This window comes from Vanacampus margaritifer, chromosome 2, assembly GCF_051991255.1.
Source record: "Vanacampus margaritifer isolate UIUO_Vmar chromosome 2, RoL_Vmar_1.0, whole genome shotgun sequence".
In the NCBI taxonomy this organism is placed as follows: Eukaryota; Metazoa; Chordata; class Actinopteri; order Syngnathiformes; family Syngnathidae; genus Vanacampus; species Vanacampus margaritifer.
Window position 1 is genome coordinate 13,483,750 of NC_135433.1, and position 25,340 is coordinate 13,509,089.

At 39.7% G+C, this 25,340-nt stretch overlaps 1 protein-coding gene and 1 non-coding gene across 3 annotated transcripts; both read right to left on the reverse strand.

The window, feature by feature from the left end:
- Positions 1-269: 269 nt before the first annotated feature.
- LOC144043626 (transportin-2-like) lies at positions 270-24,623 on the reverse strand. Of its 2 annotated transcripts, XM_077557463.1 has the most exons (25): positions 24,528-24,623; positions 21,768-21,867; positions 21,100-21,175; positions 18,543-18,692; positions 18,250-18,356; positions 12,027-12,160; positions 11,729-11,810; positions 11,463-11,585; positions 11,097-11,215; positions 10,935-10,995; positions 10,638-10,809; positions 7,591-7,743; positions 7,283-7,508; positions 6,907-7,078; positions 6,713-6,799; positions 6,419-6,526; positions 5,655-5,813; positions 5,480-5,567; positions 5,301-5,399; positions 4,320-4,415; positions 4,161-4,236; positions 3,585-3,684; positions 3,404-3,478; positions 3,007-3,143; positions 270-2,796 (listed from the first exon to the last, which is right to left on the reverse strand). In XM_077557463.1, exons 2-24 carry the CDS (start codon positions 21,864-21,866, stop codon positions 3,036-3,038), a joined length of 2,670 nt encoding a protein of 889 aa, XP_077413589.1. In that variant the 5' UTR covers position 21,867; positions 24,528-24,623; the 3' UTR covers positions 270-2,796; positions 3,007-3,035. The 2 variants fall into 2 exon arrangements, with proteins under 2 accessions (XP_077413589.1, XP_077413590.1); XM_077557464.1 differs by lacking the exons at positions 270-2,796; positions 3,007-3,143; positions 3,404-3,478; ... (6 more) ...; positions 6,419-6,526; positions 6,713-6,799 and having other exon boundaries at positions 7,006-7,144.
- On the reverse strand, positions 21,956-22,023 carry LOC144047470 (small nucleolar RNA SNORD41). The gene has a single exon (XR_013293040.1). It is a non-coding gene; the product is annotated as a small nucleolar RNA SNORD41 (small nucleolar RNA).
- Positions 24,624-25,340: the final 717 nt, after the last annotated feature.

Sequence of the window (25,340 nt, forward strand, 5' to 3'; positions counted from 1 at the left end):
AGGTGGAGGAGTCAAGACTTCTATTGTATTTTTTATTTGTCGGTACTTTGTAACCACATTTTAACCAATGTTGAATTCAAGGCGTAAAATGACTTGTCTTCTAAAGATCTAGTGACAAACTTGTTTCAGTATTTCACGATTATATAGTTTATACACTAGATTCTAAATTAGAAGTTTTGGTTCATTTTTGTAGTCTATACAAATTTAAATCAATTGAATACCTCTTAAATCAGCAATTAACTTTTATAATGATTTTAGTGGACAGAACCTCCAAGGCAAGTTTTTATTGCAAAATTACAATAGTATTCCAAACTACACCCAGTTCACATTTAATTTAGCTCATTTGAGAAATGATCAAACTTATCTGAACCTGATATTAGTGATCTAGACAGGGGGTGGGGGTTTAATCCCCAGGGGGAAAACAATCAAATGATTAACTTAAAACCTATGTGCATAATAAGTTGGAACACAGTGTAATAGAAAACATTTATTTTGCCCCTGTGACAAAATTTAAAAAGGAGTACACATCAGCAAACATCCCACCTGCAACCACAGTAAAACAAAAAGGGAGGTGAAAGTTGCCAGCCTTGATATCATATTTAACCATTTATGATTCAGTTGTCTTCCCTAAGGTATGCGCCAAGCCCAGACTCCGTCGGTCAACCACAACATCAAATTTGATGTAATTAAATGGTCCACTATAAAATGAATATTTCTTTAAATGAAAAGAATAAAAAGAAAAAAACTTCTGAAGTCCAAAAAAAATTTGTGCACATATTGCACAAAAAACATAAAATAAATTAAAATACCACGAGCATAAAAATAAAAGAAAAATCTTCATGTATCACAATATGCAAAGACCACCTCCTGCGTCAATTCTTGCCTACCAAATAAGTATTGTCATTAGTGAGCATCGAGTGTTTTAGCAGCTTTGAATGAGCCAATGCAATTGTGCTACAAAAAATAATACCAAAAACATTTAATTGTTGTAAAATTCTAAATTAAAGCTAGCTAAAACTCAGGGTCACAATGTGATGGATTTACATTTTCCTTTACCATAGTCATCATATTTGAAGCTTCATCTGATGTCAACTGGCAGGCAAATGTTATTGGCAGTGGCCACACAAATTTTTCCCTCCCTGAATATGCCCGGCACATAACCTTAGGGTAGGGCTGGTGCAAAACAACATGTAAGCAATACTCATATACTCACTACACATACCTTATAGCGAAACACATACAGGCTGAAAGCCATACACACTTCCAATACAATCGTCCACTATGGACAATGGCTAGAAGACAAAACTGGACAAAAGATCACCCTCTCCAGCTATCCAGTGTCTGGTAGAACTATTGGGATCAGTGTATTCCTGGCATAATGTACACAGTGTCAACAGGTGGCATAACATGTAAGCCGCCAATAATTTCTAACAGAAGTTATATTGCCATCAACAAAGCTTTTAAGCAAGATTCCCTCCAAAAAGGGATGCATTATAAAATGTCTAAAAAGGAGTAACACTTACTGGAAAGCATGCAAGGTTTATGACATCGTTGTAATGACAGCCATTTACCTCAAATGATTGGACTGGGGGGAAAAGAAGAAAGAAAAGAAAAAAAGCTAGAGCTGCACTGGGACGTAAAATACTGAAATAGTCCCACCTCTTCAATCTTTATTTTACAACTAGCTACATTATTACAGTTAATAGGCCTCAAGTATTACCTATAATTTTATCATGATTCATAACTTTAACAAGCCATAGATATCAGAAATAACCCCTCAAGATCAATAGATTTAAATTCTAATTCTTACAAATGAAAAAAGTGCATTTATATCGGTAAGAACCTAGTTCTTCTTAATGGCTTATTTCTCTCATTACGCCCGTTTTAAAGGTTCTTAAGAAATTAAGCAACAGAAGAATCCTTAACCTGCCTACAGTATGTGAGCTCTTCTTTTTTAATATTAGTCTACCTATAGTTGGTATATTTATGCCACCTCCTTTCAACAATAAGGATGCCGACTAAGTTATATGTGTGTGGGGGGAGATGAAGCATCTTGATTGCTACACATTACGGCAGCCTCCCTATTATGACTATACAACTCAGGTATTCATTCAACATGCAACACTTTAGAGGCAATCAGATCATAACTCAGCATAGATGTGCAGATGACAAAAGGAGACCCTAATATATGCACAATCAAAGGGTTTCTGCATTATTTCCTGTAAAAAGGTGCAAATATTTATGCACATTTCCTGCATTATTATATAATAAAAGCATGTTTGTTTAGCCTCTGGCAAAACCGAGAGGTGCCTTGTAAAAGTAAAGTCATACAAGCCCATTTTAACACACGGATGTATGCGCGTCAATACACTGTGCATTGGGAGATTTGGGACTATGGCATCCTGTGCTGGTTTAGATGATTCATTTTAATGTACCTATAAGACAACCCCCTCCCCTCAACACTATTCTGAAATAATCCAAATGAGGAGGGGGCGGACAAAGCAAGCCCCCTTTTGCCACCAACCAACTAGAATCCCCGTGGTGCTATTGGTGAAAGTCACTTTTGAGCATGTTGGATTTTGTGAGGCGTGAAATCCAAGAGGTATACATATATCCCTAAGTTTACCCTCCCTTACCCACCACCCTCCTCCCACCCTCCCTCACAGAGACACAGGGCACAGGGAAGGGGGGGGAGGGAGCTCTGCCATGTGAAGGCTTGTCACGTCCCTCCAGATCGTTCCTCCTGTTATGCTGGACAGTGCAATGAGTCCCCTGGTCACCCCTCCCTATGTTAACCTGAAAAGACAGAAGGGGGGAAATAAAGCACTTCAGAATTTGAAACAATTGCTGAAATGAAACTGCATTGGTAGCATACACGTACAGCATGATGTCATAAAACATGGAACAAAATGTATCATGGCTTTTTTCAGTGAGTTGGTTTGTTATCTGCATAGGACAGAGTTTAGATTTACAGTATGAGCAAAAGAGAGACACTGGCAAACATACCGAACAGGTCAGCATCCAGTGAGGACTTGTTAGACGCCGTAGCATGCTGACAGACGTTCCTTCAACAATGGAGGGAACTGCTCTGAAAACTGTTGCCAATTGTCTTGACCGACCTGGTCCTTGAAGCCATGCAGGATCTAGAACGAATGAAGGCAAAGGTAGTTGGTGTGTGGTCAGTATATTTCTACCTGCGCAGCTTTGTACCCAGTGTCTATGACTAGCAGAAATGGTGAGATTTCCTTAAAAACATCTTTTGGCCAGCTCGACCACACTTCTCAGACTCAAAAAAAGTCATCCGCAGAGTGTGTCAGATTTCGAATGTCTTAGAAGTGATCATCACAGTGTGACGAACCAACCAGAGACGCTTTGAAACATATAAACAATTGATGTCACCCACCTTATAAAACATGTCCCTCAGGTCATCCTTAGGGTTGACCCAGGAGGCCACGGCATCACAAAAGAAAATGAAGTCCTGAACAGAAAGAACTTGGCTCGTTTATTAGTTTTAAGGACACTGTCATATGTCCACATGCATTTAAGACTTTATAGTAAACTTTTTAGGGGTCAAATCAGCTCACCTGCACAACACCAGCTGGATTCACCCCAATCATCACACAGATTCCACGGAAGGCTGAATCTTTCTCCTCGTTATCCCTGATATTCCTCAGTGATGTGCACCTAACAAGACAATACCATTCACAGAGGTTCAGTCTGGCAGGGTCTTCAAAATCATTGCGTTTGTTTAACATGCGACTACGATAGGTTGAAATAAGGGGGAGTTAAAATCATAATGACGTCATAGCTGCCTGTATTGTTCAGTCAAATAAGCATACACGCACATTACGCACAAATACATGAGGGGGGAACCACAAATTTCAACCTTACTGTAGGATATAAGTTGTTGCATGTTTTTGGCATGAGGGCGTGCACTTGAGTAGATCTGAATACCAATTTCAATGTTCCAATGGATTCAGATTTAACATAGAACTCATTGAAAAATTCATAAACAATTTGGTGAGTTAAAGAACATAATCATATACTGTGGCGCTCTTGGGGTCAAAACAGGAGGGAGAAAAAAAAACACCTTAAAAAGAGAACCGTGCTGTGCATACAAAAAAACAAAAAGTGCCAAGAAAGAAATGATCATGACTCACCATGGCCTAATGAAATGTTGAAGCTGTGGCGCCACTTCCTGAGGACAGACATAACCCAGTCTGCCTATTGTAATGGCTGCACATGAAGGATAAAAGTATTCAGAACAGCACTGTAGGGAAAAAAATGTATGAGGCACTTGACAATTTTTTTTTACATACCTGTGTTTTCCAGCAGGGTCTTTGGTGTGTTGGGTCTATTGATGATCTCCACCAGGTGTGGCAAAACCACTCCAACATAAAGTTGCATTTCTGCACCTAGATAAACAATTTAAAAAATAAAATAAAATAAAAGTCATCAGCAACTCTTAAAAGGGGAAGACAAGACAAAGTTTCCTTACAATATGTTCTATGAGGCCCCACTAGTCACAGTATTCTGATTAATTTTGCATTTGAGGAATATGAGTTAAGTGGCTAAATCTACCCACTTTAATCCATCTAAGGGGACGGCCATTTTGCTACTTGCTGGCGACTAAAAATGACATCACAGTCCCCAAGGGCTCAGTTTGCAAACGTCACATGACCAGAGCCAGAAAACGGGTGAGCCATGATTGGTCATTACATGAGCCTGTCATTTTCAGTCAACAGCATGTGGAAAAATGGCGGCCCATGAGATACGCAAAAACGGCTGAATTTTGCAACTGAATTTATATTCCACAAGCGCAATGTTAATCAGAAAGTGGTAGCGCGCAGAAGACATTGCAAATCATTTTTTGGACTCAACTTCCCCTTTAACTTACCTACAACTTTGTGCAAGAGAAACTATTTATGAATTGTACCTAACTATACAACCAGAGAAGTTCAGCACAGGACAGACCAATCAAGGCGTAAACAATGAGGAATATTGGCGAAGTGGGTACAAGATGCGCATATGTACAAATCTGCTGCTTCGATTGTAGTTGTAGTGCTTACAGACTTCCGAAAGTTACCAACTGAGAGCTGAATTCAGCCCTAATTGCAGTACAGGTCAACAATATCTGGATCAGAAAATATAGGAACAAAATGTATCATTATTTTGTCAATGAGCTGGGATTTTCATCATGTTCAGATATTGAGACCTTTTCAGCAATGACAGTTGTTAAAAAAAAAAGTGCACACACACACACACAGGCAAACATGGTGGTTGTCATTTCTTCTACTCACCCATTTGCATGGCAATTTCCCCAATGGCCCATGTAGCGTTGTTACACACCGAAATAAATTCTGGGTTCAGATTGAGGCCGAGGATGGGCATAAACTCAGCTGGTGACAAGAAACAAATTGTTTAGAATATACATACACGACATACTACAGTGGTATTATGAGTTCTGAAAAAAACTCACCAATGCAGGGCTTAACATGCAGGAAGCAGACCTTTGTTAAATCTCCCAAAAGAGCAAAAGAGCTTTGCCTCACTTCAGGCATAGTATCCTGCAACACAAATATCTTATTATAGCTCTCCTAAAAGCAACACCAGTATTTACCGAAGCAGCATAATACTCAAATACTCGCGCATACCTGCATGCACTGGAAAAGCAACGTCATGATATTGGACTGAGCAACAAGTCGCTCTACGTGACTTCCCAAACCTTCAGCCAGGCCACTGAGCAGATCCAGGGCCACAATCATGAAATCTTTGTCAGGAGCCTCGTACTGGTCCGGTTGCTGGTTGTACATCTGCAAAGGCCGCATCTCAATATATTTGTCCAAGCTAAACAACAGGGATGTGATTTGACCAAAGTGAAATTATCTGAAAATTTAGCCGGGGGTCTGGGGGCCGCTGGCACTCGCTCATGGGTTTTCCGTGTTTTTAAGTACTTTCAATGCACTCACATGACAAAGAAATAGACAAAACAACAGCATAAATTTTCAATGTATATTGAACTATCCCATATAAAATGGACACATTCAAAAACATTGGACTGTCTTTGCTTTTAAAAACTATCACTGAGAATATCATCATATCTAACTAATGTGATTACTAAGTTAACACATAAATAATGTTGAAGAGTTCAAATTTCATGAACAAATAATTGTATCATGACCAAATGAAAAGTAACTCATATTAGAGCATACCACAAATGTCTTTGTTATAGCAGAAGATGTTATCTGTCGGAGTCATGTGCATACACAATGAACTACTAAAAAAAATAAATAAAAATAAAAATAAATAAAAAATTTTTTGGGGGGGGGGGGGGGGGAGATAAAAAAAAGCGGAATTCCGCGAATTAGCGGAAAAAATCACATCCCTGTAAACAAGCACCCAAAAAATGCCCTCTCACCATAGCCTGCGCTAAGGTCTTCTGTACAAGTGTCACACAGCGCTGATAGACTGGTTCACAGTAAGGCAGGAACCCACTCTGCAGTGCGGTGGCGACTGAAGACAAACACTGGAAGAAAAAGCATGGGAAGGACATGGAGCTGTGTTGTGTTAAATCCCGATGGTGTAGAGAAACATATTTACTGGAGACATTGTGTAGTAGCTGCTATTTTTAAATACATGTCTAAAATGTTCAAATAAAAAAAAAACTCTATAGGAAAATGCGCAAAATTAAATTGGATTTATTCATATTTACCTCTAAAAGAGGGAAAAGATCTTTGTCCTCATCCTTGAGCTCATTCCACTTTGCAATAAGAGGGGGCATCAGCTTTTGAATGTACTCCTGAGGGGGAAAATTATGAAACGTTGAAATGAAAATGATTGCGTGATTAAACCGGTAAGAAAAAAAAATCTCGTCTAGTGGATTAAAGACTGGTGACAAGTTCTTACGGGCTGATTAAGGTGGTGGCCCACTGAGTCTGCAAGAGTTCCAATGGCATCATAGAGGATAAGGAGATTCTTGTGCTGGTACTTTCCAAAGGCAAAGACCAGCGTGTCCAAGATGAAGCTTAAATATGGTACAAGCTCTGTGCATGCCTCCTCTTCTAAGGTGGCAAACGCGCTATGGTGAAAACAAAGATGGCGGACAACAACAACATGACTAGTCTAATCTATGGCACAGAAACGACTACCAGTCAACGAATGATTTGATAAAAAAATGATGTGGATCAGAACAAAATATGGGAACAACATGTATCATTGTTATTCAATGAGCTGGGAGTGTCATCATTTCCACTTCAACGAGAGAGAAGGGAGAGACGCTCACCTGCAGGCAGCTTCTTGAACTCTCTTGTTTGCATCGAGGATGCACTTAAGAAGCTCTGTCATGAGGGGCTTGAGGAAGGAGTCAGGGGGCTGGGAGACTACCCAATGTGCATAACGACTAAGGGTCCAGCAGGCAATGGAGCGCACCAGGGCCTTCTTGTCACTTAGACACTGGACAAGGTGAGGAATGAGCTCTGGCAGGTAGGGAACCATGCCCTGCATGCAGCCTGCGGCACAAAGATCATATTTTCATGTCGAATGGGTTTTGCTTTGAAAATCATTGACAATCTAAAAATCACCAGCTCTTACCCTCGGCAATCGCGCCCAATACAAGGATACCAGATTCCTTGACGACCCAGTCAGGATGGAAGAGCAGGCCTTTCAGGAGTGGCAGCAGGTGGGGCAGTAGCTCATCTCGAAACACGTTCGCAAGCACATCCAGTGCTGCTGCTGAACACTTTCCTGTGCATCAAAATCATTTCCACAATTGTAATTATTTTTCTCAGCTAATTGGAAGCAGCACTCGGAGAACATTCTATTAACTAGTTACAGTATAACAAAACTAAAATACAGAAGTCTCCATTTTACCTGGATCATTGATATTAATAAATATAGATTAGTCAGTAAAGCAAGTTTAACGCCTACTAGTGCTGGGCGATATGGGGGGAAAAAAAACAACTTGTATCACGATATAGGCTGTTACATCACGATAACGATATATTTTCAGTTTTTCTATAAAAAAAAAATATATACAACACACTATGACTGTTTATTTTCTTATTTTATTTTGAAGTGACATTAAACAGATCTGTATCAAAAGAAAAATGCATCCAGTAGGGCTGCTATATAAAATTATCAAAGTAACCACTGACATATTTTTTTTATAAATGTATTTATGAATCTAAATAGGGGATACAAAAATTGCTTAAAAATAAAAAATGACATCTACTGTAATGTCGTTTTGAAAACATTTATTGTGCAAATTTTAAGTCAAATCAAAACTCAGGACTGTAGTGTGAAAACATATTTAGTGATATAAAAGAAAATGGATGGATGAAAGATATTCACTTTAGTATAATCTATTCATCCATTTTTTGAATCGCTTATTAAGCATGTTTAATCTTCCTCCTCCAGGTTGACGTATATGGGACGCCGTAACAATCACATCACTTCATGTTTAGCTAAGTGTGTAGCATTATTTTTTTTCCCCCAGAGACTCATTAAAAGGCTGTTTTTCTATTAAAAGTCTGACACGCTCAGCTTTAACGCGGTACTAGCGAGAACTTTGTAAAAAGTGTAATATCACCCATGCACTTAAATTAATGTCAGTTTCACAATAACGTTAGCCGGTTAGCATAGCAAGGCTTTTCCTCGTTAATCACGCCCCGTCATCTGTTTGTGAGGACTTCGATACTTGTAACTGAAGAAGTGATTCTTACATGCCGCCACGGAGGCTGTGATTACTTAGCCTGGAAATCCAGACTCACTCGCGTCTTTGCCGGAGAGTGAGTCTGGTCAACTGCCCTATCAGTCACATTTCTGAGGCGGGGCAAACCTGAGCTGACAGTGGACTGAACCAATGAGCGAAGAGCGGACGTGACGTCAGAAAAGCAACTCAAAGTCTTTTATTTATTTGTATTTTTTTTTTTGCGGAGTTGGAGTAAAAATCCAACATGTTTACTAACTGAAGAGACAGTAGTGAATGACGTCATCGTTGAATGTGGTGGTTGTGGAAAAAACTTGATGACTGAAAAGTGACGTTGCTCATGAAGACGACGTCACGCAAAGAGCCAAATTTGATTGGGCCGTCCTGTTTTCGGACGGAGCCTAATTGCTGTCTATGGCCGCCTGTCCAGCCCCACTTTCTTTTTGAAAGAAGTGGGTGTGCTTGCCAGGCTAGTGATTACTAACTTAGGAGCGGAAGCGCAACGTGTTTATGTGCAGTATTAGCCAGCCGAAGCTCGTTGCTATGCTGCGACATAAGTGGTAGAACCGATCTCGCCTCGACTTGAGTACCACCCCTTGTAGGTAACGTAAGCATCCCAGCAAAGCTTTTGGGGGCTTTCTCTGCTTTTCAATTTTCAGAAAAACATAAAAAATTTTGTTTTTTTAAATTATATTTAACTGCACATTTAGACCTGCAAACTGCTTCACACAGCTGTCACCATTTCAATGAGCTGAAAGGAGTACCCAGCACGCTTTGAGGTGGACTTAAAAAAAAAAAAGTTAATTAATAATTACGGGTTTGTTATTTTAAGTTTTTCAAAGTAGTAGTATTCGTTATCTGCATTTACCCACCTCGTATTCTATTAATTTTCATTGATTACAAGCGGTTCAGATAATGGATGGATGTTAGGTTTATTTTGGCACAGTAAGCTTGTAATATATGACGGCTATGTATAATTCACTGCCTTGCCCACTTGTTCAGGCTGCCACCTGGTGACAGCTGTGTGAAACAAACATGCAGAATGAATGCTTTCATCTGTCAAACAAGCGTTCTCGGTCACTTCTTTTTTCTTTTGCTGTAAGTGACAAATGACGATAGACACGATAGGAAGAAAATGACACGCTAATTTTTTTTCAATCGTCTTCACGATAAATATCGTCCTAACGCCCAGCACTAACGCTTACTCTCAAGCAACTAACGTTGAAAAAATGCAGAATTACAGCCTATCAAGGTTGGCCAACGGGGTACAAGATGTGCCTATGTTCAGATATGCTGCGATGTCTTTAGTGCCAACACAAGTACTTAAAATTTCCAAAAGCTGTTAAATAAGCCATGATAGCAGGCAGCCCTAATAGGATGAAGGTCAAGAATATCTGGATCAGAAAATAATAGGAACAAAATGTATCATTATTTTGTCAATGAGCTGGGATTTTCATCATGTCCAGATATTAGACCTTATTTCCAGAGACTCAATCATTTATAAATTGAGTTAAGGTGGGGTGATGATTGAAGTGTTTCAGCATGTGAACACAGCCTTTTGTCAGTCCAACAACTCAACACCTGCTCTATAGCAACCGAAGGTGCCAGAGCGCAGATCAATTGTTGCACTTATTTACTTTCCATTACTTTGCTGTACTGTCAAACGTTTGTACAGTAAAAGAATTTTGTTTTTGTTTGAAATTGTCTTGTACCTAACTTTGCCTTGTTTTCATTTAGACTTTCAAGCAGCTAATGAGTTGAGCATGAATTCCAAAATACATTATACTGCCATTCCCGTCTGTTGCAACCACACAACCTCACCGATATAAACCACCAATCAAATTCCAAAACTTAAATCATCACCGTCACCCAAGGCAGATAACACTGTTTGCCTGTATTGAACAAGGCTTAGAACAGTAGTTCTACTCACGTAAGTTCCAGTCAGATAGTGTGTCGTCATCATCGTCGTCATCGTCTTCAATATCCTCAATGTCCCCTGCCTCTAAACCTTCATGCTGCAAGGTGACAGTGCGCGACTTGTGGAAACGTGGTTTGATGTCCTGATCGCTGTCTGGTACAGCCTCATCTTCCTCCACATCTCCCTGGTCAAAACATGCATACCTTCTTAATCAGATTTTGTGTTCAATTATATTGGTTGCTGAAACAATTTTGATTTAGTTTACAAAACACTGCCCAGCACTTTACAAGAATAGAAAAAACAACTCACCTTCAACAGTATGATATCTATCTCTGAATACTTCATCCCATTTACCAAAATAGGGGTCAGTCTATTTGAGGAGGAAGTGGGGGAGAGAAAAAACATCTCATAAGATGATAAATCTTGCGCTTCTTTTTTAGACAACTGAGTACAAATGTGTTAGCTACTCACTGCAGCAGGTGTCCTGACAGCATTTCCTTGCAGATGGGCTGTTCTGCTAGAGTCAACCAAAACTCGCAGGCTTCCAGAGCTACATTCTCATCTGGGTCCTGTGTGCGTTGCAGCATGTACTGCAAGGAGGACAGACAACATGTTGGGGACTATTGCACCACAACTTAAACACGGTTCTGGCACAGAGCTGCAGCAAGTCTGGATCAGAAGTTTAGGAACTTAAGGTATCATTGTAAATCAATGAGCTGGGTGTGTCATCATGTCCAGGTGAGATACACATTCTAAGATGAATGTATATGAGTTGGCTGTCCACATCCAAACCTTTCATTTTTGAATGAAACGAACGATGAACGATGATTCCCCTACCTGAATGATGCTGTGCATGTGAGGGATGAGTCGATCAATGCGGACCTCCAGAAGCATGACCAGAGCTCGGCAAACATTCTTCCTGACTTCGGAGTCCTCGTCTGCTGCCAGCGCAAAGAGGCTCTAAAAGGGGTGAAAGACTACATTTGAGGGGTGGAAATGCAGAAAAGCAGGCTCCCACCGACAGCAGGTGGGAAACTAACATGTCATTATCTGAAAAATAAAAAATAAGGCGGTCTGGTTTACTTTAGCATCCAACCACCAACCTCTATGAAGGTGTCAATGTTGTTCATTAGGGCCTGTGCTCTGCTAATGATGAACTGGTTCACACAGGCTATGGCATGTGACCTGCGGGGACAATAGAATCTGAATGAAGTGTGTACATTAAATGTATACAGTAAGTAACTACTAGCAAGGAAGATGAGGGCAACGTTTTAAAATTGTTACAATAAAACTATAAGAATCTAAAGTATTTTGTCTTGCAAAAAAACAAAACTGAACATAAGATATATTATGCATAAAACAGGCATCAGTAAATGGAGTGAATCTCCTCCTGTCCTGTACCTAATTTTTGGGTTGCAGTGTTTGAAGAACTGAAGAAATTTGGGTATCATGATATTGAGCGGTCTGTTCAAAGCGTCGGTGTCCAGCAGCTCTGACGAGTCCTCGCAGATCTTTTGCAGTGCTCCAAACGAGCCCTGAGACACGGACACACACACAGAGAGACTGTCAAATCAAACGCAAACAAACAGGGACACAGAGGAGAGAACGAGGTTGCGTGAGAAGATAATATAGGACAGCAGTAAAAAGACTGAATCTGAAAACATTATGAAATGATCTTGTCAGAATATCAGACATTTATTCAGTAGAAATTCGAAATTCAAAAGCCCTAAAGCGATGAACACCGCATGAGAGTTACTCGTACCTTAACTCTTTCACTGCCATTGACGTTTATAGACGTCAAGTAAAAACCTACGGAGCACTGCCAATGACGTCCAAAGACGTCATCCAATTTTTTATTTATTTTTTATTTTTATTTTTTTAACGGGTGCGGGCAAGGCTTCCGGAGCTGTGGTGAAAGTTTCCAGCCGGTCTGTTGTGCCTAATGACTATTTTTGGCCCCTAGAGGGCAGCGATGACTCTTTTGACAAGATCGGGTGGGCGTCAGTAGAGGCGGAGCTAGAGCGTCGAGCAGGAGATGAGAATGGAAGACAAAGGAAAAATGGCGGCCGGTCGCGAGGAGGTCACGCCCGAGCCGTTTTTTTCAAAGACCAAAAGCATCGCTGAAAGAGCACATTGTTGACGACGATGATCATCATCGATGATGAAGATGAGGGTGGTGTCTCCGTGGTTGGGAAGCATTGACGCAGCAGTAGAAGACGTTAGATGGAGCTAGATGGAGGAGGGAACGGGCAATGGCGAGCGTTTGCAAGCAGCTCTACACTTACAAGACGAAAGGCATCGACCAACGCTAAAATAGTACATTGATGACGACGATGATCATCATCGATGATGATGAAGGTGAATCCGAGCTTGACGGCGAAATTGGAACCGCTGACGCGGCGGCTATGACGGTGTCGTAACGCGGAGCGCAACCGAGCACGCACAGGCGGACGTTCGATCGGACGACGGAGAGTGCCCCGAGTCCAATGCATATTCATCGGAGGAAGTGTGTACAGTCTGCTACTTGCTTTTTATTCCCCGGAAAAAAAGGCCGTCAAGAAAGTGTAACGTTTGCACGCAAAACGGACCAATGTGAAAGTGAAAGTAAACTGTTGTGCGAGTCCTGGCGTCTCCTTGCACGCAGGAGAGCGTTACAAAAGGAAAAACTGTATTTGAAACATCCACATAATTGTAAGTAGTACCACAGTTGCACACATTTGTAAATAGTTTGCGAAATTGTTTTGTCAAATTGTTACACTGTTGAATGGAAATAAACGTATTTTGCAATCAAAAAACACTTTTTCATTGTTGGTGAAAGCGTTTTACAGAAGTAAAGCACTATTTAGGTGTTTGTGGCATCATTCATGGACAAAAAGAAGTGTACAATTCACTAGAGTGCATGAAATAACATCGTTTCACAAAAAGCTCTTTTTCTCCATTTTTTGTTTCAAAACAGAGAATTTCGGTGAAAGTAACCATTTTCTATTGTTGATTACTGAAGAACGGAATAAGGTAGAAACAAACTTTTTTTTCTGATGAAAGCTGAGAGTCCAATCTTTCATTTGGTAGTATGTGTGTTTCCATAGTCCAAACACAACATTTTCTGTGGACCTTGAAAGATCACTCAAAATGCTTAAATCGGCTGGCAGTGGGGACAACCCGTTTCTGAAAACGTCTGGCAGTGAAAGAGTTAAGGTTGCAATATAGTGTTAAGATCATTTTTTACTTTTATCTATAGACTATAGACCTTTTTCACACTTCCGCGTTTTGTGGCCGGAAATAAGTCATCGTTGGGTATCGTGACTTCCGGTGTGGTGCACAGCCACTAACGATGCCGCAGGCGTAAAAATAAAAGCCGTACTGGAATGCTCTTCTGGCGTTTTAGACTTTAGCTTTTGTTATCAGGAAAGTGCAGCACACACAGCAGTAATCATTCACCTCCGAGGACTTTGTGTTTGAATTTGAATTGACGCCTGGAACCCGAGACTGTTCCAAGCCTTTTCCCTTGGGAAAACGTTACTTTGCCAAGGGAATCTGTGTTTGATCGATGCTGCAAACGAGCCCTCACTGAAAACTTACTCAGTACATACTGGGAATATGACACGTAAAACAAAAAAACCCACAAATCACACGTTACAATCATCACCACTGAAAACAGACTATAATACTTAAGGTCCTCTATATCAGTGATTCTTAACCATTGGGGACAGAGCGCCATCTAGTGGGCCGCAAAGTAATCTGTTTTGGAACTCTGGGCCGTAACGTACTTGGTGACGGCCGCACGCTAAACCGTCAACATTTCAGTTGAAGTTTTGTACACACGGAGCTGGGTTATTTTTTTTAAACAGATATTTTTCCTTTCCTCCCCGTGTAGAAAAAACAATCTGTAATAATGCCCGGTAGTATTGTGCTAAATTCATTCATAATCCTCTGTATTCTGTTTAGCCACGCTGCTGTCAGCATGTTGTGGGTGAGGGCACGCGGAATGCAACGGTTACTGCGCGCATTCGACGAGGCTCGTCATTTTTGTCCAATGGGAGCACAGATTGCCATGCAGGTTGGCGAGATTATGCAATATAATACACTTGCAAAAAGCAGTGAAAATGTTTGCCATATTTTGGCTCTTGATTTCAATTAGTTTTTTTTGTTTTGTTTTTTAATTAAAAAAATAAAATAAACGCACAGTGAACCGCACCAAACGAAAAAATTAAAAATAAAGCCCGCTTTTGGTCCGGACCAAGCAAGCAGACTTAACTCTGACTGCAAGACGTTTTCAGAAAAGGGATGCCATCAGTGCTAGCCGATTTAAGCATTTTGACTGATCTTTAAAGGTCCACAGAAAGTTTTGTGTTTGGACTATGGAAACACACATACTACCAAATGAAAGATTGGACTCTCATCTTTCAAAAAAGTTTGTTTCTACCTTATTCCGTTTTTCAGTAATCAACAATAGAAAATGGTTAGTTTCACCCAAAAGCTCTGTTTTGAAACAAAATACGGAGAAATCAAGCTTTTTGTGAAACGATATTATTTCATGCACTCTAGTGAATTTGACACCTTTTTTTCCCATGAATGATGCCACAAACACCTAAACAGTGCTTTACTTCTGTAAAACACTACCACCAACAATGAAAAAGTGTTTTTTGATAGCAAAATACGTTTATTTACATTCAACAGTGTAACAATTTGACAAAACAATTTTGCAAACTATTTACAAATGTGTGCAACCGTGGTACTATTTACAATTGTGTGGATGTTTCAAATACAGTTTTTCTTTTTGTAACACTCCCCTGCGTGCAAGGAGACGCAGCAGGATTTGCACAACAGATTAGTTTCACTGCGATTGCAGACGCTACACTTTTTTGCTGCCTTTTTCCCCCGGGTAATAGCAAGTATATACTGCAGTGTGTGTTTGGCCATGTTGCCATCAAGTCTACTCTCAGGATCATGATACGGTGACGTTACGTCTGGCTTCCTCATTGTCCTTCACTTCCTATACCGGGTGGTTGATCCATCTTATCCGCTCCATTCATGGTGGCATCGTAGTTCATAACCAGTGTCTTCTCCGTGATCAGACTGTACCCACTCCTCCGATGAATATGCATTGGACTCGGAGCACTCTTCGTCGTCCGATTGAACGTCCGCCTGAGCGTGCTCGGTTGTGCTCCGAGTTTTCCGGCGTTAGCATCGCTAGCCGGTGAGGCTTTATGACGTGATCATAGCCTTCATAGCTTCCAACTTCGGCGTCAACCTCGGAGTCACCATCATCGTCGTCATCAATGTGCTCTTTAGCATTGGTCGATGCTTTTTGTCTTTAAAAAAAAAATGCTCAAGCGTGAGCTGCTTGCCACCGGTCGCCATTATGGCTTCCTCAGCCATTGTCCCCTCAACACTCTAGCTCCGCCTCACGTCTTCTACTGACGCCTACCCAATCTTGTCCAAAGAGTCATTGCTGCCATCTAGGGGCCAAAAATAGGCATTATACTAACTAGATCTGCTTGATGCTTTCAGCACAGCTGGCCAAGACTTTCTTCCACCCGTCCCCCCCCCCCCCCCCAAAAAAAAACAACTTGGTGAACGTCTTTTAACGTCTTTGCCGCTCCTCCGTAGGTTTTTACTAAACGTCATTTAACGTTTTTGGCAGTAAAAGAGTTAAGGACTTTTCTCGTCTGAATACACTCAGACGAATGGACGCTGCAATTAATTCTGTTCTCGCAGAGTTACTCACTGTTTCCTTGTTGAATAGCGAGAGGCGCTTTGTGCATTTTTATCTGCTAAAGATGTTCATGGCTTTTTCCTTTCCAAAACCGAGGACATTTTCATTCGTTGCCATGATTAGTCAAAACAAACGTGCACAAGATGCCATATCGTCCAATCAGTTCGACGTATTGTACAGAATGTCCCCGCCTTTCCCCGAGTGAATCACTGTGAAAAAGTCCCAGAGATTGATAATGTGAAGAACGCCCTTGAGTGAATCATAATGATCAATCTGGTTACACTGCCTCGTTTTGTTTAAAATTTAAAAAAATCCACATTAACGCACACAAAAACGGAGAAGTTGATTCGGGCATCTTATTGGGTGTCACTGTTTACATATAAATAAATGTCATTGATGACCACATTGTTATTATTTGATAATTATTTTATAAACCTTAACTAGATTTTAGTTAATAAATACAAACAATGATAAGTCAACATGAATCACAATTTCTGAATGGACCCCGGGCAATTTTTTACTTAGCCTTACTAGGAATTGGGCCAACAGAGTTAGCAGTTACCATCGTACCTTACGAGAGATTTGGGGAAGAGTGGAGGGGGTGCTCGTACATGATTTAGTTGCAGAAAACTAGGACCAATCGTTATTAAAATTCACATGCACATAACTACATAAGCACAGAGTAATCATGTAAAATATGAAAGCGATCGACGCAATATTTTGGATTTTATAGGCATATACCATCTTGCTCTCATACGCATATTTGTCACGTCGCTTAATGAGGAAAACACTTCATGTCCATAAAATCCAAACTATTGAGCCAATCATATTGCTATTTTAAGAGATTGATGTGGACCCAAGTTAGAGATGTGCATGTCAATTTTGGTGGCGATTGCTCGCAGTTAACTCTAGGGGTGGGAATTAGATTCAGATTTTTGGGTCTGCGATTCGATTCAGAATTTATTTTTGATTAAGAACGATTTTTGATACAAAATGATTTGATTGACAATGATTTTTGCTTTAATCTATAGATGTGCAAGGAATTGTAATGAGCTATTCCAGTCTGTCTCGCCAATGCTAATTAGCGTGCTACTCGCGGCACTTTTATCACTCTAAAGAACAGCTCCACACTGCAAAAAAAAACAAAAAAAACTTTTTGGGGAATAACTTGATCGGGACCTTTTCCTCTACTCTCTAATGTGGTTACAACTTAACAGTGTATTAGACCGCGTGGAACCACACTGCCCCTAAGTGGCCAAATCGGGTACAACATGAACAGCGCCCCAAATAAAGGCGCACACAGACAAAGGCAAGACAATATAAAATAATTTAAATAAAATCAATTATGGGACATTTAAAATCGATTCTGAATTGTGATTCTTATGAGAATGATTTTTTGGCACACCCAAGTTAACACGTTAAACTTTTTATAGTGATGGGGAGGAAGGCTGAATACCAAAATACTGTGGCAGTTGTTTTTATATTATCAGAGGTTAAACTGGGCATAAGATGTAGAAATGTGTGGGTGAATATTGGTGACCATTCATAAAAGTCTAGCGCTTAATATAAGAACCGGAGGCTGAGTGACGCAATGATGACCTATTTTCATTTTTTTGTGAAAAAGGTCCACAGTGATACAAGAGCTGTACTGCCTTCTGAAAGTCATTTTTTTCCCCACTTAAACACTATGAAAGAGTGAGCAAGCTGCATAATTTATTAGCGTGCAACGTGTTTAGCCTGGAACAATATTTTTCCATTTCCAGAGTTTCCTAAATTTGCTTTTTTTTTTTTAAATTGAAACAGAGAAATCAGCCGCTGTTGTAGATCTGATATTTGATTTATTTTTTTTTATTCAACATCTTAAACTAAAATATATTTTAAGTGATATTTAGCAAGAACATGATGTACCTCGCATGTATTGTAGTCCTCTGAGTCAAGCAGGGTGCAAAGCTGCGGCAGGAGCTCAGGCCATGACTGCAGCTCTCCCTTGGAAGAAATAGTTGTAATGAGGATGCCTACAAGACAAAGAGAGGACTTTAGTCAGAGATAGAAGGATGATTGCATTTATGGTGTGCTGGCGGCATTACTGGATCAGACAGTATGAATACAAAGACCTTCACAGGCAGTCAGATGACGATATGCATCATCTCCAGAGGCACCAGGTGCCAAACAGTGCATTACTTGAGGGGCTAGACACTCACCAATGGTGGCACGGATAAGGGGTGAAGGGTCGCCAATGTTGTTGACGCATTCCTGCTTGATGAAGTCGGCAACAGTTGGCGGGAAGTTCTGGTAATGGGCCTTAACATTGTTCTTCAGTATCAGACCGCTGAGAGAGCGAGTCGGCTCGTCTGTAAAGTAAGAAGCAAGGGTCAGAGATGTGACAAGCAGCCTGACTGTCCATTTTAAAACTAAAATTATTTAACAGTAGGACTGTGCACGAATCGGTCGGGACTCGAATTAAGTAGCGGATTGCTGTTAACAGCTTAGTTTGAACCCAGAAGACAGGTGAGCCGTGATTGGTCGTTACTTATTTCCTCAGCACAGGTGATGTCATCTTCAGTTGACAGCAAGTGGAAAATATGTTTTTAAATGTATTGAATGTGCAGGAAAAATAGTGACGTTATCAAATTAATTCTGAACAAAATATTAACTTTTTACTGCTGAAAATGGCTCAATGAGTCAAGAATTGCTTTAATAGGCATACCCGACGCATCCTTGCCATTCCGATTACACCATTTACTAGGGGTGCAATGGTACAGGCAGCCTACGGTACGGTACGCGTGATAATGTGGCATTAAAAACAACAAACACACAAAGTCTGTGCTCAACAGAGAAGCAGAAAGAGAGGCGACTTGATTAATCTCACCGTCCACTCCCGCGACTTCTACTATGACTTTCCTTGCCGCATCAAATTTTAGGTTGTCCAAATAAAAAGGATGTGTCATATATAATCCACCTCCATTATATATCTATCCTCGTCCATGTTTGCTGCAGTGAATTAATCTTAAGCGTAATAAATATTATGACGTTTTTCTGACATGATTGCGAAATAGGATCTGGCGAGTATTTTATTCTGAAAACTAACCGGATATTTAAATTTTTAAACAGTGTCAGTCTTCCTGTCCCACTCTATGTGTTCGCCGGCCATCAAAATACCCGATCACCACCAACAGAATTACGACTTCTCGTGGGATGGGATAATATGAGAGCGCCTCAGAAGCGAAACACTCTTAAATGTAAACGCCTATAAGTCGAAATAGTAGACATATCGCTTCTATTTAGCGACAAACTAATGAAAACGCAGCTAATTTCACTTCCTGTTCATCGTGTGCGGCTGCAAAATAGGTCCGTGTAGAAACATCGATGACGTCGCAAACGAGGTTCTGGCCGCGCTTGGAGGCAGACATTTTCAGTCGATATAGCAGACTTGGTCGACTTTTATCCCCAGCCGTACTCGAGACCTTACACCTTTTTGCAGGTGTTAATTATAGTGAGCTGAATAATTGCTGGCAAATTAGGGAGTCACGCGTTAGAAAAGAATACTTTGAGTGCACAAGTACTTGTTTAGGATGAAGTTTGTGATGGAAATTTAAACTTAAAACTGCATTCCAACAATTCAACTTCCAGTTCGGAAGATTAGTCAAGTCAGCTGGCACGCTTCCACAAACAACTTCTAAATAAAAGTGTACTACCAAGGCAACAGTGTCCATTATTGGATAGGATTTGGGAAGATTTTATTATGAAGTTAGCCTCACCGCATCGGCGGCACGTTACAATCAAGCGTAGCACTGCTACGGCTAGCTTGACTCTTCCCGACCAGGCACATCAATTAAACGGATACCCGTGGTAGGTGGGAAAAAAATCTAGTTTTTTTTTTATTCTACGTAGGTACTCAAATTAATCGAGGACTTGTTTTACCCCTATTGGCCAGAAACAATAACTTTTGTTTTGCCAATGAAAAACTGTCAATAGTAGAGACATAGCGATATGTTTTTTTCAGGGCCGATGCCGATTATCAGTAGTGAAGGAGGCCGATAACCGACATTCGGAGCCGATATTCCTTTTAAGTAAAAAGGGGGATAAAAATATTAGTGTCAAAAAAAAATGAAATACAAATGCCAATCTTGATTTTGTTGTAATGTCTTGAAGCATGTTTATTGAACAATGTTTCAGACTTTTCAAAATATCTTTTACATTTTTAAAAAAATATATATATATTTTTTATCTTAGACAATAGACATCCTTTTAAATTTCTAAGAAAATGTTAAGGAAGCTCCCAAGGTTATCAGTACATCTTATATGTAAAATGGAAACTTAAACAAGAAAATATCATAGCTCTCCTATAATTTTCTACAGCAACTATTTTTTCTGAAATCTTAAAATATCACATTTGTTTTAACGTGAAACAAAAACAAAAGGTTCAGAAGGTTCCCAGGGTCAGCAGCATCTCATTTAAAGTTAACAGAAAATGTAAATCAATAGTTCCTCAAGATGAAAATGGTTTTAAATTTGCCTTATATCGGCCATCAGGAAAATAATTTGAAGGTCGATACCGACGTTCATCAAAATGCCCAATATTGGGCATCTATCTATAGTCAATAGTTGGTGAGGCTATGGAAAGGCAAGTTGATACTTTGCGGTGGAGAACTGGTGCCATCAAGTTTAATTTCCAGGATAAATGAAAATCTTACAAACCACAATACACCATTGCAGCAGTGACACAAAAAGAGATAACACTCAGAAATGTATGCTTACCTTCTGTTTTGAGTCTCGTTAGGACAAATATGAGATAGTTGTTAAAGTCAGGGAACTGGTTCAGTTGTTCAAGTTTCTAGATCAGCAGTTAAGGATAATTTCATCCTGAGCAACATCACACAAAAATATTGAACCCCAATTTAAGTTCAATGCTCCATATGGAATAATGGCAATTCTTCAGGAACACATTTTTCAGCACTCGATGTAGACAATTTTCTAACAGAGCATGCAAAGACAAAATGAAAATCAGCCGGTGTGTAGTTACATGGAGAAAAGGCTTTTCTAAACATTAACTCTTTGACTGCCAAAAACGTTAAATAACGTTCAGTAAAATCCTATGGAGGAGTGCCAAAGACGTTAAAAGACGTTTGTTTCAAAACAGAGGTGAAACTAACCATTTTGTATTGTTGATTACTGAACAACGGAATAAGGTAGAAACAAACTTTTTTTTCTGATGAAAGATGAGAGTCCAATCTTTCATTTGGTAGTATGTGTGTTTCCATAGTCCAAACACATAATTTTCTATGGACCTTGAAAGATCAGTCAAAATGCTTAAAATCGTCTGGCACCCACGGCATCCCTTTTCTGAAAACGTCTGGCAGTCAAAGAGTTAAGCACTACATCTAGATGTGTACGTATAGATATGTGTGACAAAGTCAGAAGGATACTTGTTGGACGGCTCTCTGTGTTGCTGTGTCGGGTGATTGCGAGTCCTTAAGCAGCTGGAGGACCTGCTGGAGTCCCTGCTCATCTGGCTGCCACTCCATCCTATGTACATGCATTACCGGTAATTACTTTGGGATCATCAAGGACTTGTAATAAGACATAGTGGAAGGGAGAGTGGAAAAGTTAGCCTTGGGATCAGACAGTATGAATACAAAGACCATCAGTGAGAGTCAGTTGTACATGATGCATCATCTCCCCAAAAAACTATACATAAAAGTCATGTCGAAAACAATGGTGGGCAATAATTACAGTACAAATACTGAGTTACTGCACTTAAATGTTTCAAGCATCGGTACCTCACTGACAGGGTGAAGCCTTTTTGGAAGGTGGCCCTGCCAAAACCGGCACTGTTATAATTTGATAAGCTTCAATGGTTATTTCATATTTAGCGTCTTTATAATGTATTAGTTAAGCCTTTACGGAAATATTACTTGTTTAGTTACAGCTTTGCATGCTATTTTTTTTGCAGTACACAATCCAACTGAATACTTAACATTTGACATTTTATGGCCTGTATATTTTGTTCGAGTCATTCTTTATAGATGGTTATAACCTGCCGGTTGCCGCACAACAAATGTGTGCTGTGTGGTAAATAGAGAAAGTGATGATTGATCAATTTAAGTGGTAAAATCAAAATACTAAATATTAAACTTTTCTTTAATTTACTTGCTCCTGTCCATTTACAGGTACTATACGCTTAATCACAACTAGGTCCATGTGAGCTGTAGCCCATTCCAACTGACTTGGGGCAAGAAGCGGACCCTGGTCTGGTCATAAGCCAATCACAGGTACTTTTGCTCCCTACTAGTGCTGTAAACCTGTCACCATTGAATATTTTTAGACTGGACTAATCTATCCATTATTCAAACCATTAATAGACCAAATGAGTTCATTTTTCATTAAAGTGTATTACAAAAATATTTTTCCCCTGATTACTAGGGGTGCACCGATTGATCGGCCCCAATTTGCATAGTTTTGGGGGATCGGCCGATCCCTTCAATATAAACCGATCTCATCTGCCCCCCCCCTCAGAGGTCTGAAAAAGTCAGCCACCGCCCTCTTCTGCTGAGATGACTAAGAGGCTTTTCTTTTTCAGAGAACTACTTTATCTGCAGTTAAAACAACCCGTTTGTATTATCCACAGATAATGTTCAATGTTTTCAAATAAAATAGGAACTCTGAAGGTGGATATGCTGCTTGTTACGAAAAAAAATCGAGATGGGAAAAATCGGGATTGGCAGGTCAGACTTTTTAAAAGATCAGAGAGCGGTGATCGACCAGAAAATTGTGATCAGTGCACCCCTACTGATCATTGTTAATTAACCAGTGATTGGTGGTTATTTCATAATTTGTATTCATATAGTGATTAAAAAAAAAGGGGGGGGGGTTGATGTTGTACTATGTTACCGGTTCAGCCATTATTTTCCAAAGTAAAAACAGATGTTTTGCAAATGTCTTATTTTGATTAAACCCAGAAGATAATACATTTTCTTTCATAAAAGGACTACAGAAATCAGTGAACAATTACTGGTGATATGCTGAAATCAGAGGATTAGGACAATTTTATATAAAAAAATGACTCCAAATTATTACTGAATTATTAAAATGGTTGTCGATTGATTTGATAATTGATTACTTGTCAATTAATTCATTTTGACAGCTCTACTCCCTACATTTGAAGGCATATTTGTATCAAATTACCGCTCTGTATCTTTCTATTTTACTTCATTTATTTTTTTACAATTTCTTGCAAAGTCTTCAATAAACACGAGAAACAAACGGCTCGTTACAGCCATCAAGAAAGTACAAAAAAACGACAACGTGCGAGTGCTTTTGCCATCTCTGGTTATATTTAAGGTGATAAATCCCCTTTGAGGAGAGGCTAGAGGGCCCGAACGAGCACCTTAAACAACACGGGCGGTTAAAATCTATGACTCCGTCTTAATCCTTCAAGTTAATCTTACCCCAACCCCCACGCCACCCGATCAATCATTGAAGTACAGTACATTTAATCTACGGATGCGTTCACAAATGAACAAAACTAGATCTTAACAGCGTAGTACGCGTGGATGTGTGGGTCTGAAAGTCTTGCTTGGTGGACCCGCGTTCTTATGGTTTGACTGAGAAACGGTGAGGCTAAAAGTCAGCTAACTTTAGCAATGTAGAAGGACCGTCGTGTAACTGTCTGTTGCCGAAAAAGGTTAATCACGTGTACATTATATGGAATAGCACAGACAAATCAGTTGAGACGATAACAACAATAAACTATTCGATGACTTTTGTATTATTATCATTTTCACGATGGTGGCACAGATATGATTCTGCTAGCGAAATTGCCCTTCTAGGTCGGGCCTTGTCGAATGGAAAGTTTCAAGGCATCGTGTTCACATGTGACGGGCACGAATAATGCGCAAACACAATACACAGCCGAACAAGGAAGCCCAAACCAATTACAGCTAACATGTAAAAAACTCGAATCGGATTACCAATCGCAGCTAAAGTGGTGATGTCAGCTAATAATAGTTGCAAACTTGTTGAACACGTTGCGCAAGGTGGTGCTAATGCTAAGGCTAGTAAACGAGCTAATGCTTAACAACTAAAACTCTTTAGCCGAAATGAATGCACTCCTTACATACCGAGGCAACATTACGATCGTTACAGTTTAAAATGTCAGAGTGGAAATCTTACTCTATAGTACGTACAATATTGACTTTTAGTTGATGTATTAATGCTGGGCCGCTCTTCCGCCGTCCCTCGTAGCGGTTCTTGTTCAAATGAGCACGTCGACTGAAAATGACTCCTGACGGCTTCCGTTTTGGCATTTTCATTATCTCGCGAGATTAACTGGACGTCTGTATGTGATGCCATGGTTTTTTTTTGGTGTGTTTTTTGTCACGCCATGTTGTTATATATATTACACACACAACTTTATTTACCCTCGTTGTGCAATACAATTTTATTTGGATGGAATGTGTGTGTGTGTGTGTGTGTGTGTGTGTGTGTGTGTGTGTGTGTGTGTGTGTGTGTGTATATATATATATATATATATATATATATATATATATATATATACATATATATATATATATATATATATATATACACAGTGCTCAGCATAAATGAGTACACCCCCTTCAAAAAATACAACTTTAAACAATATGTCAATAAAGACAAAAACGATTTCCAAAATGATGACCAGACTAAATTTATATAACATCTGTTTAATTTATAACATGAAAGTAAGGTTAATAATATAAATTTGAGAACTAAATTTTCAGTTTTATTTAAATTAGGGTGATGCAAAAATGAGTACACCCCACAGAACGTCTCTGGGGCGAAGCCCAAAAAGCCCAAATTTTAGACTAGATACGTCTAGATGAGTCTCATAATTCATTACACAGGTGTCAAGCAGACAGTTGACTATAAATGGGGTGTTACTTAAAGAGTTTCCCATTTCATGCTGTTAGCAATGGCACCACATGGAAGAGAAATGTCACAAGAGCTGCGAAAGAAAA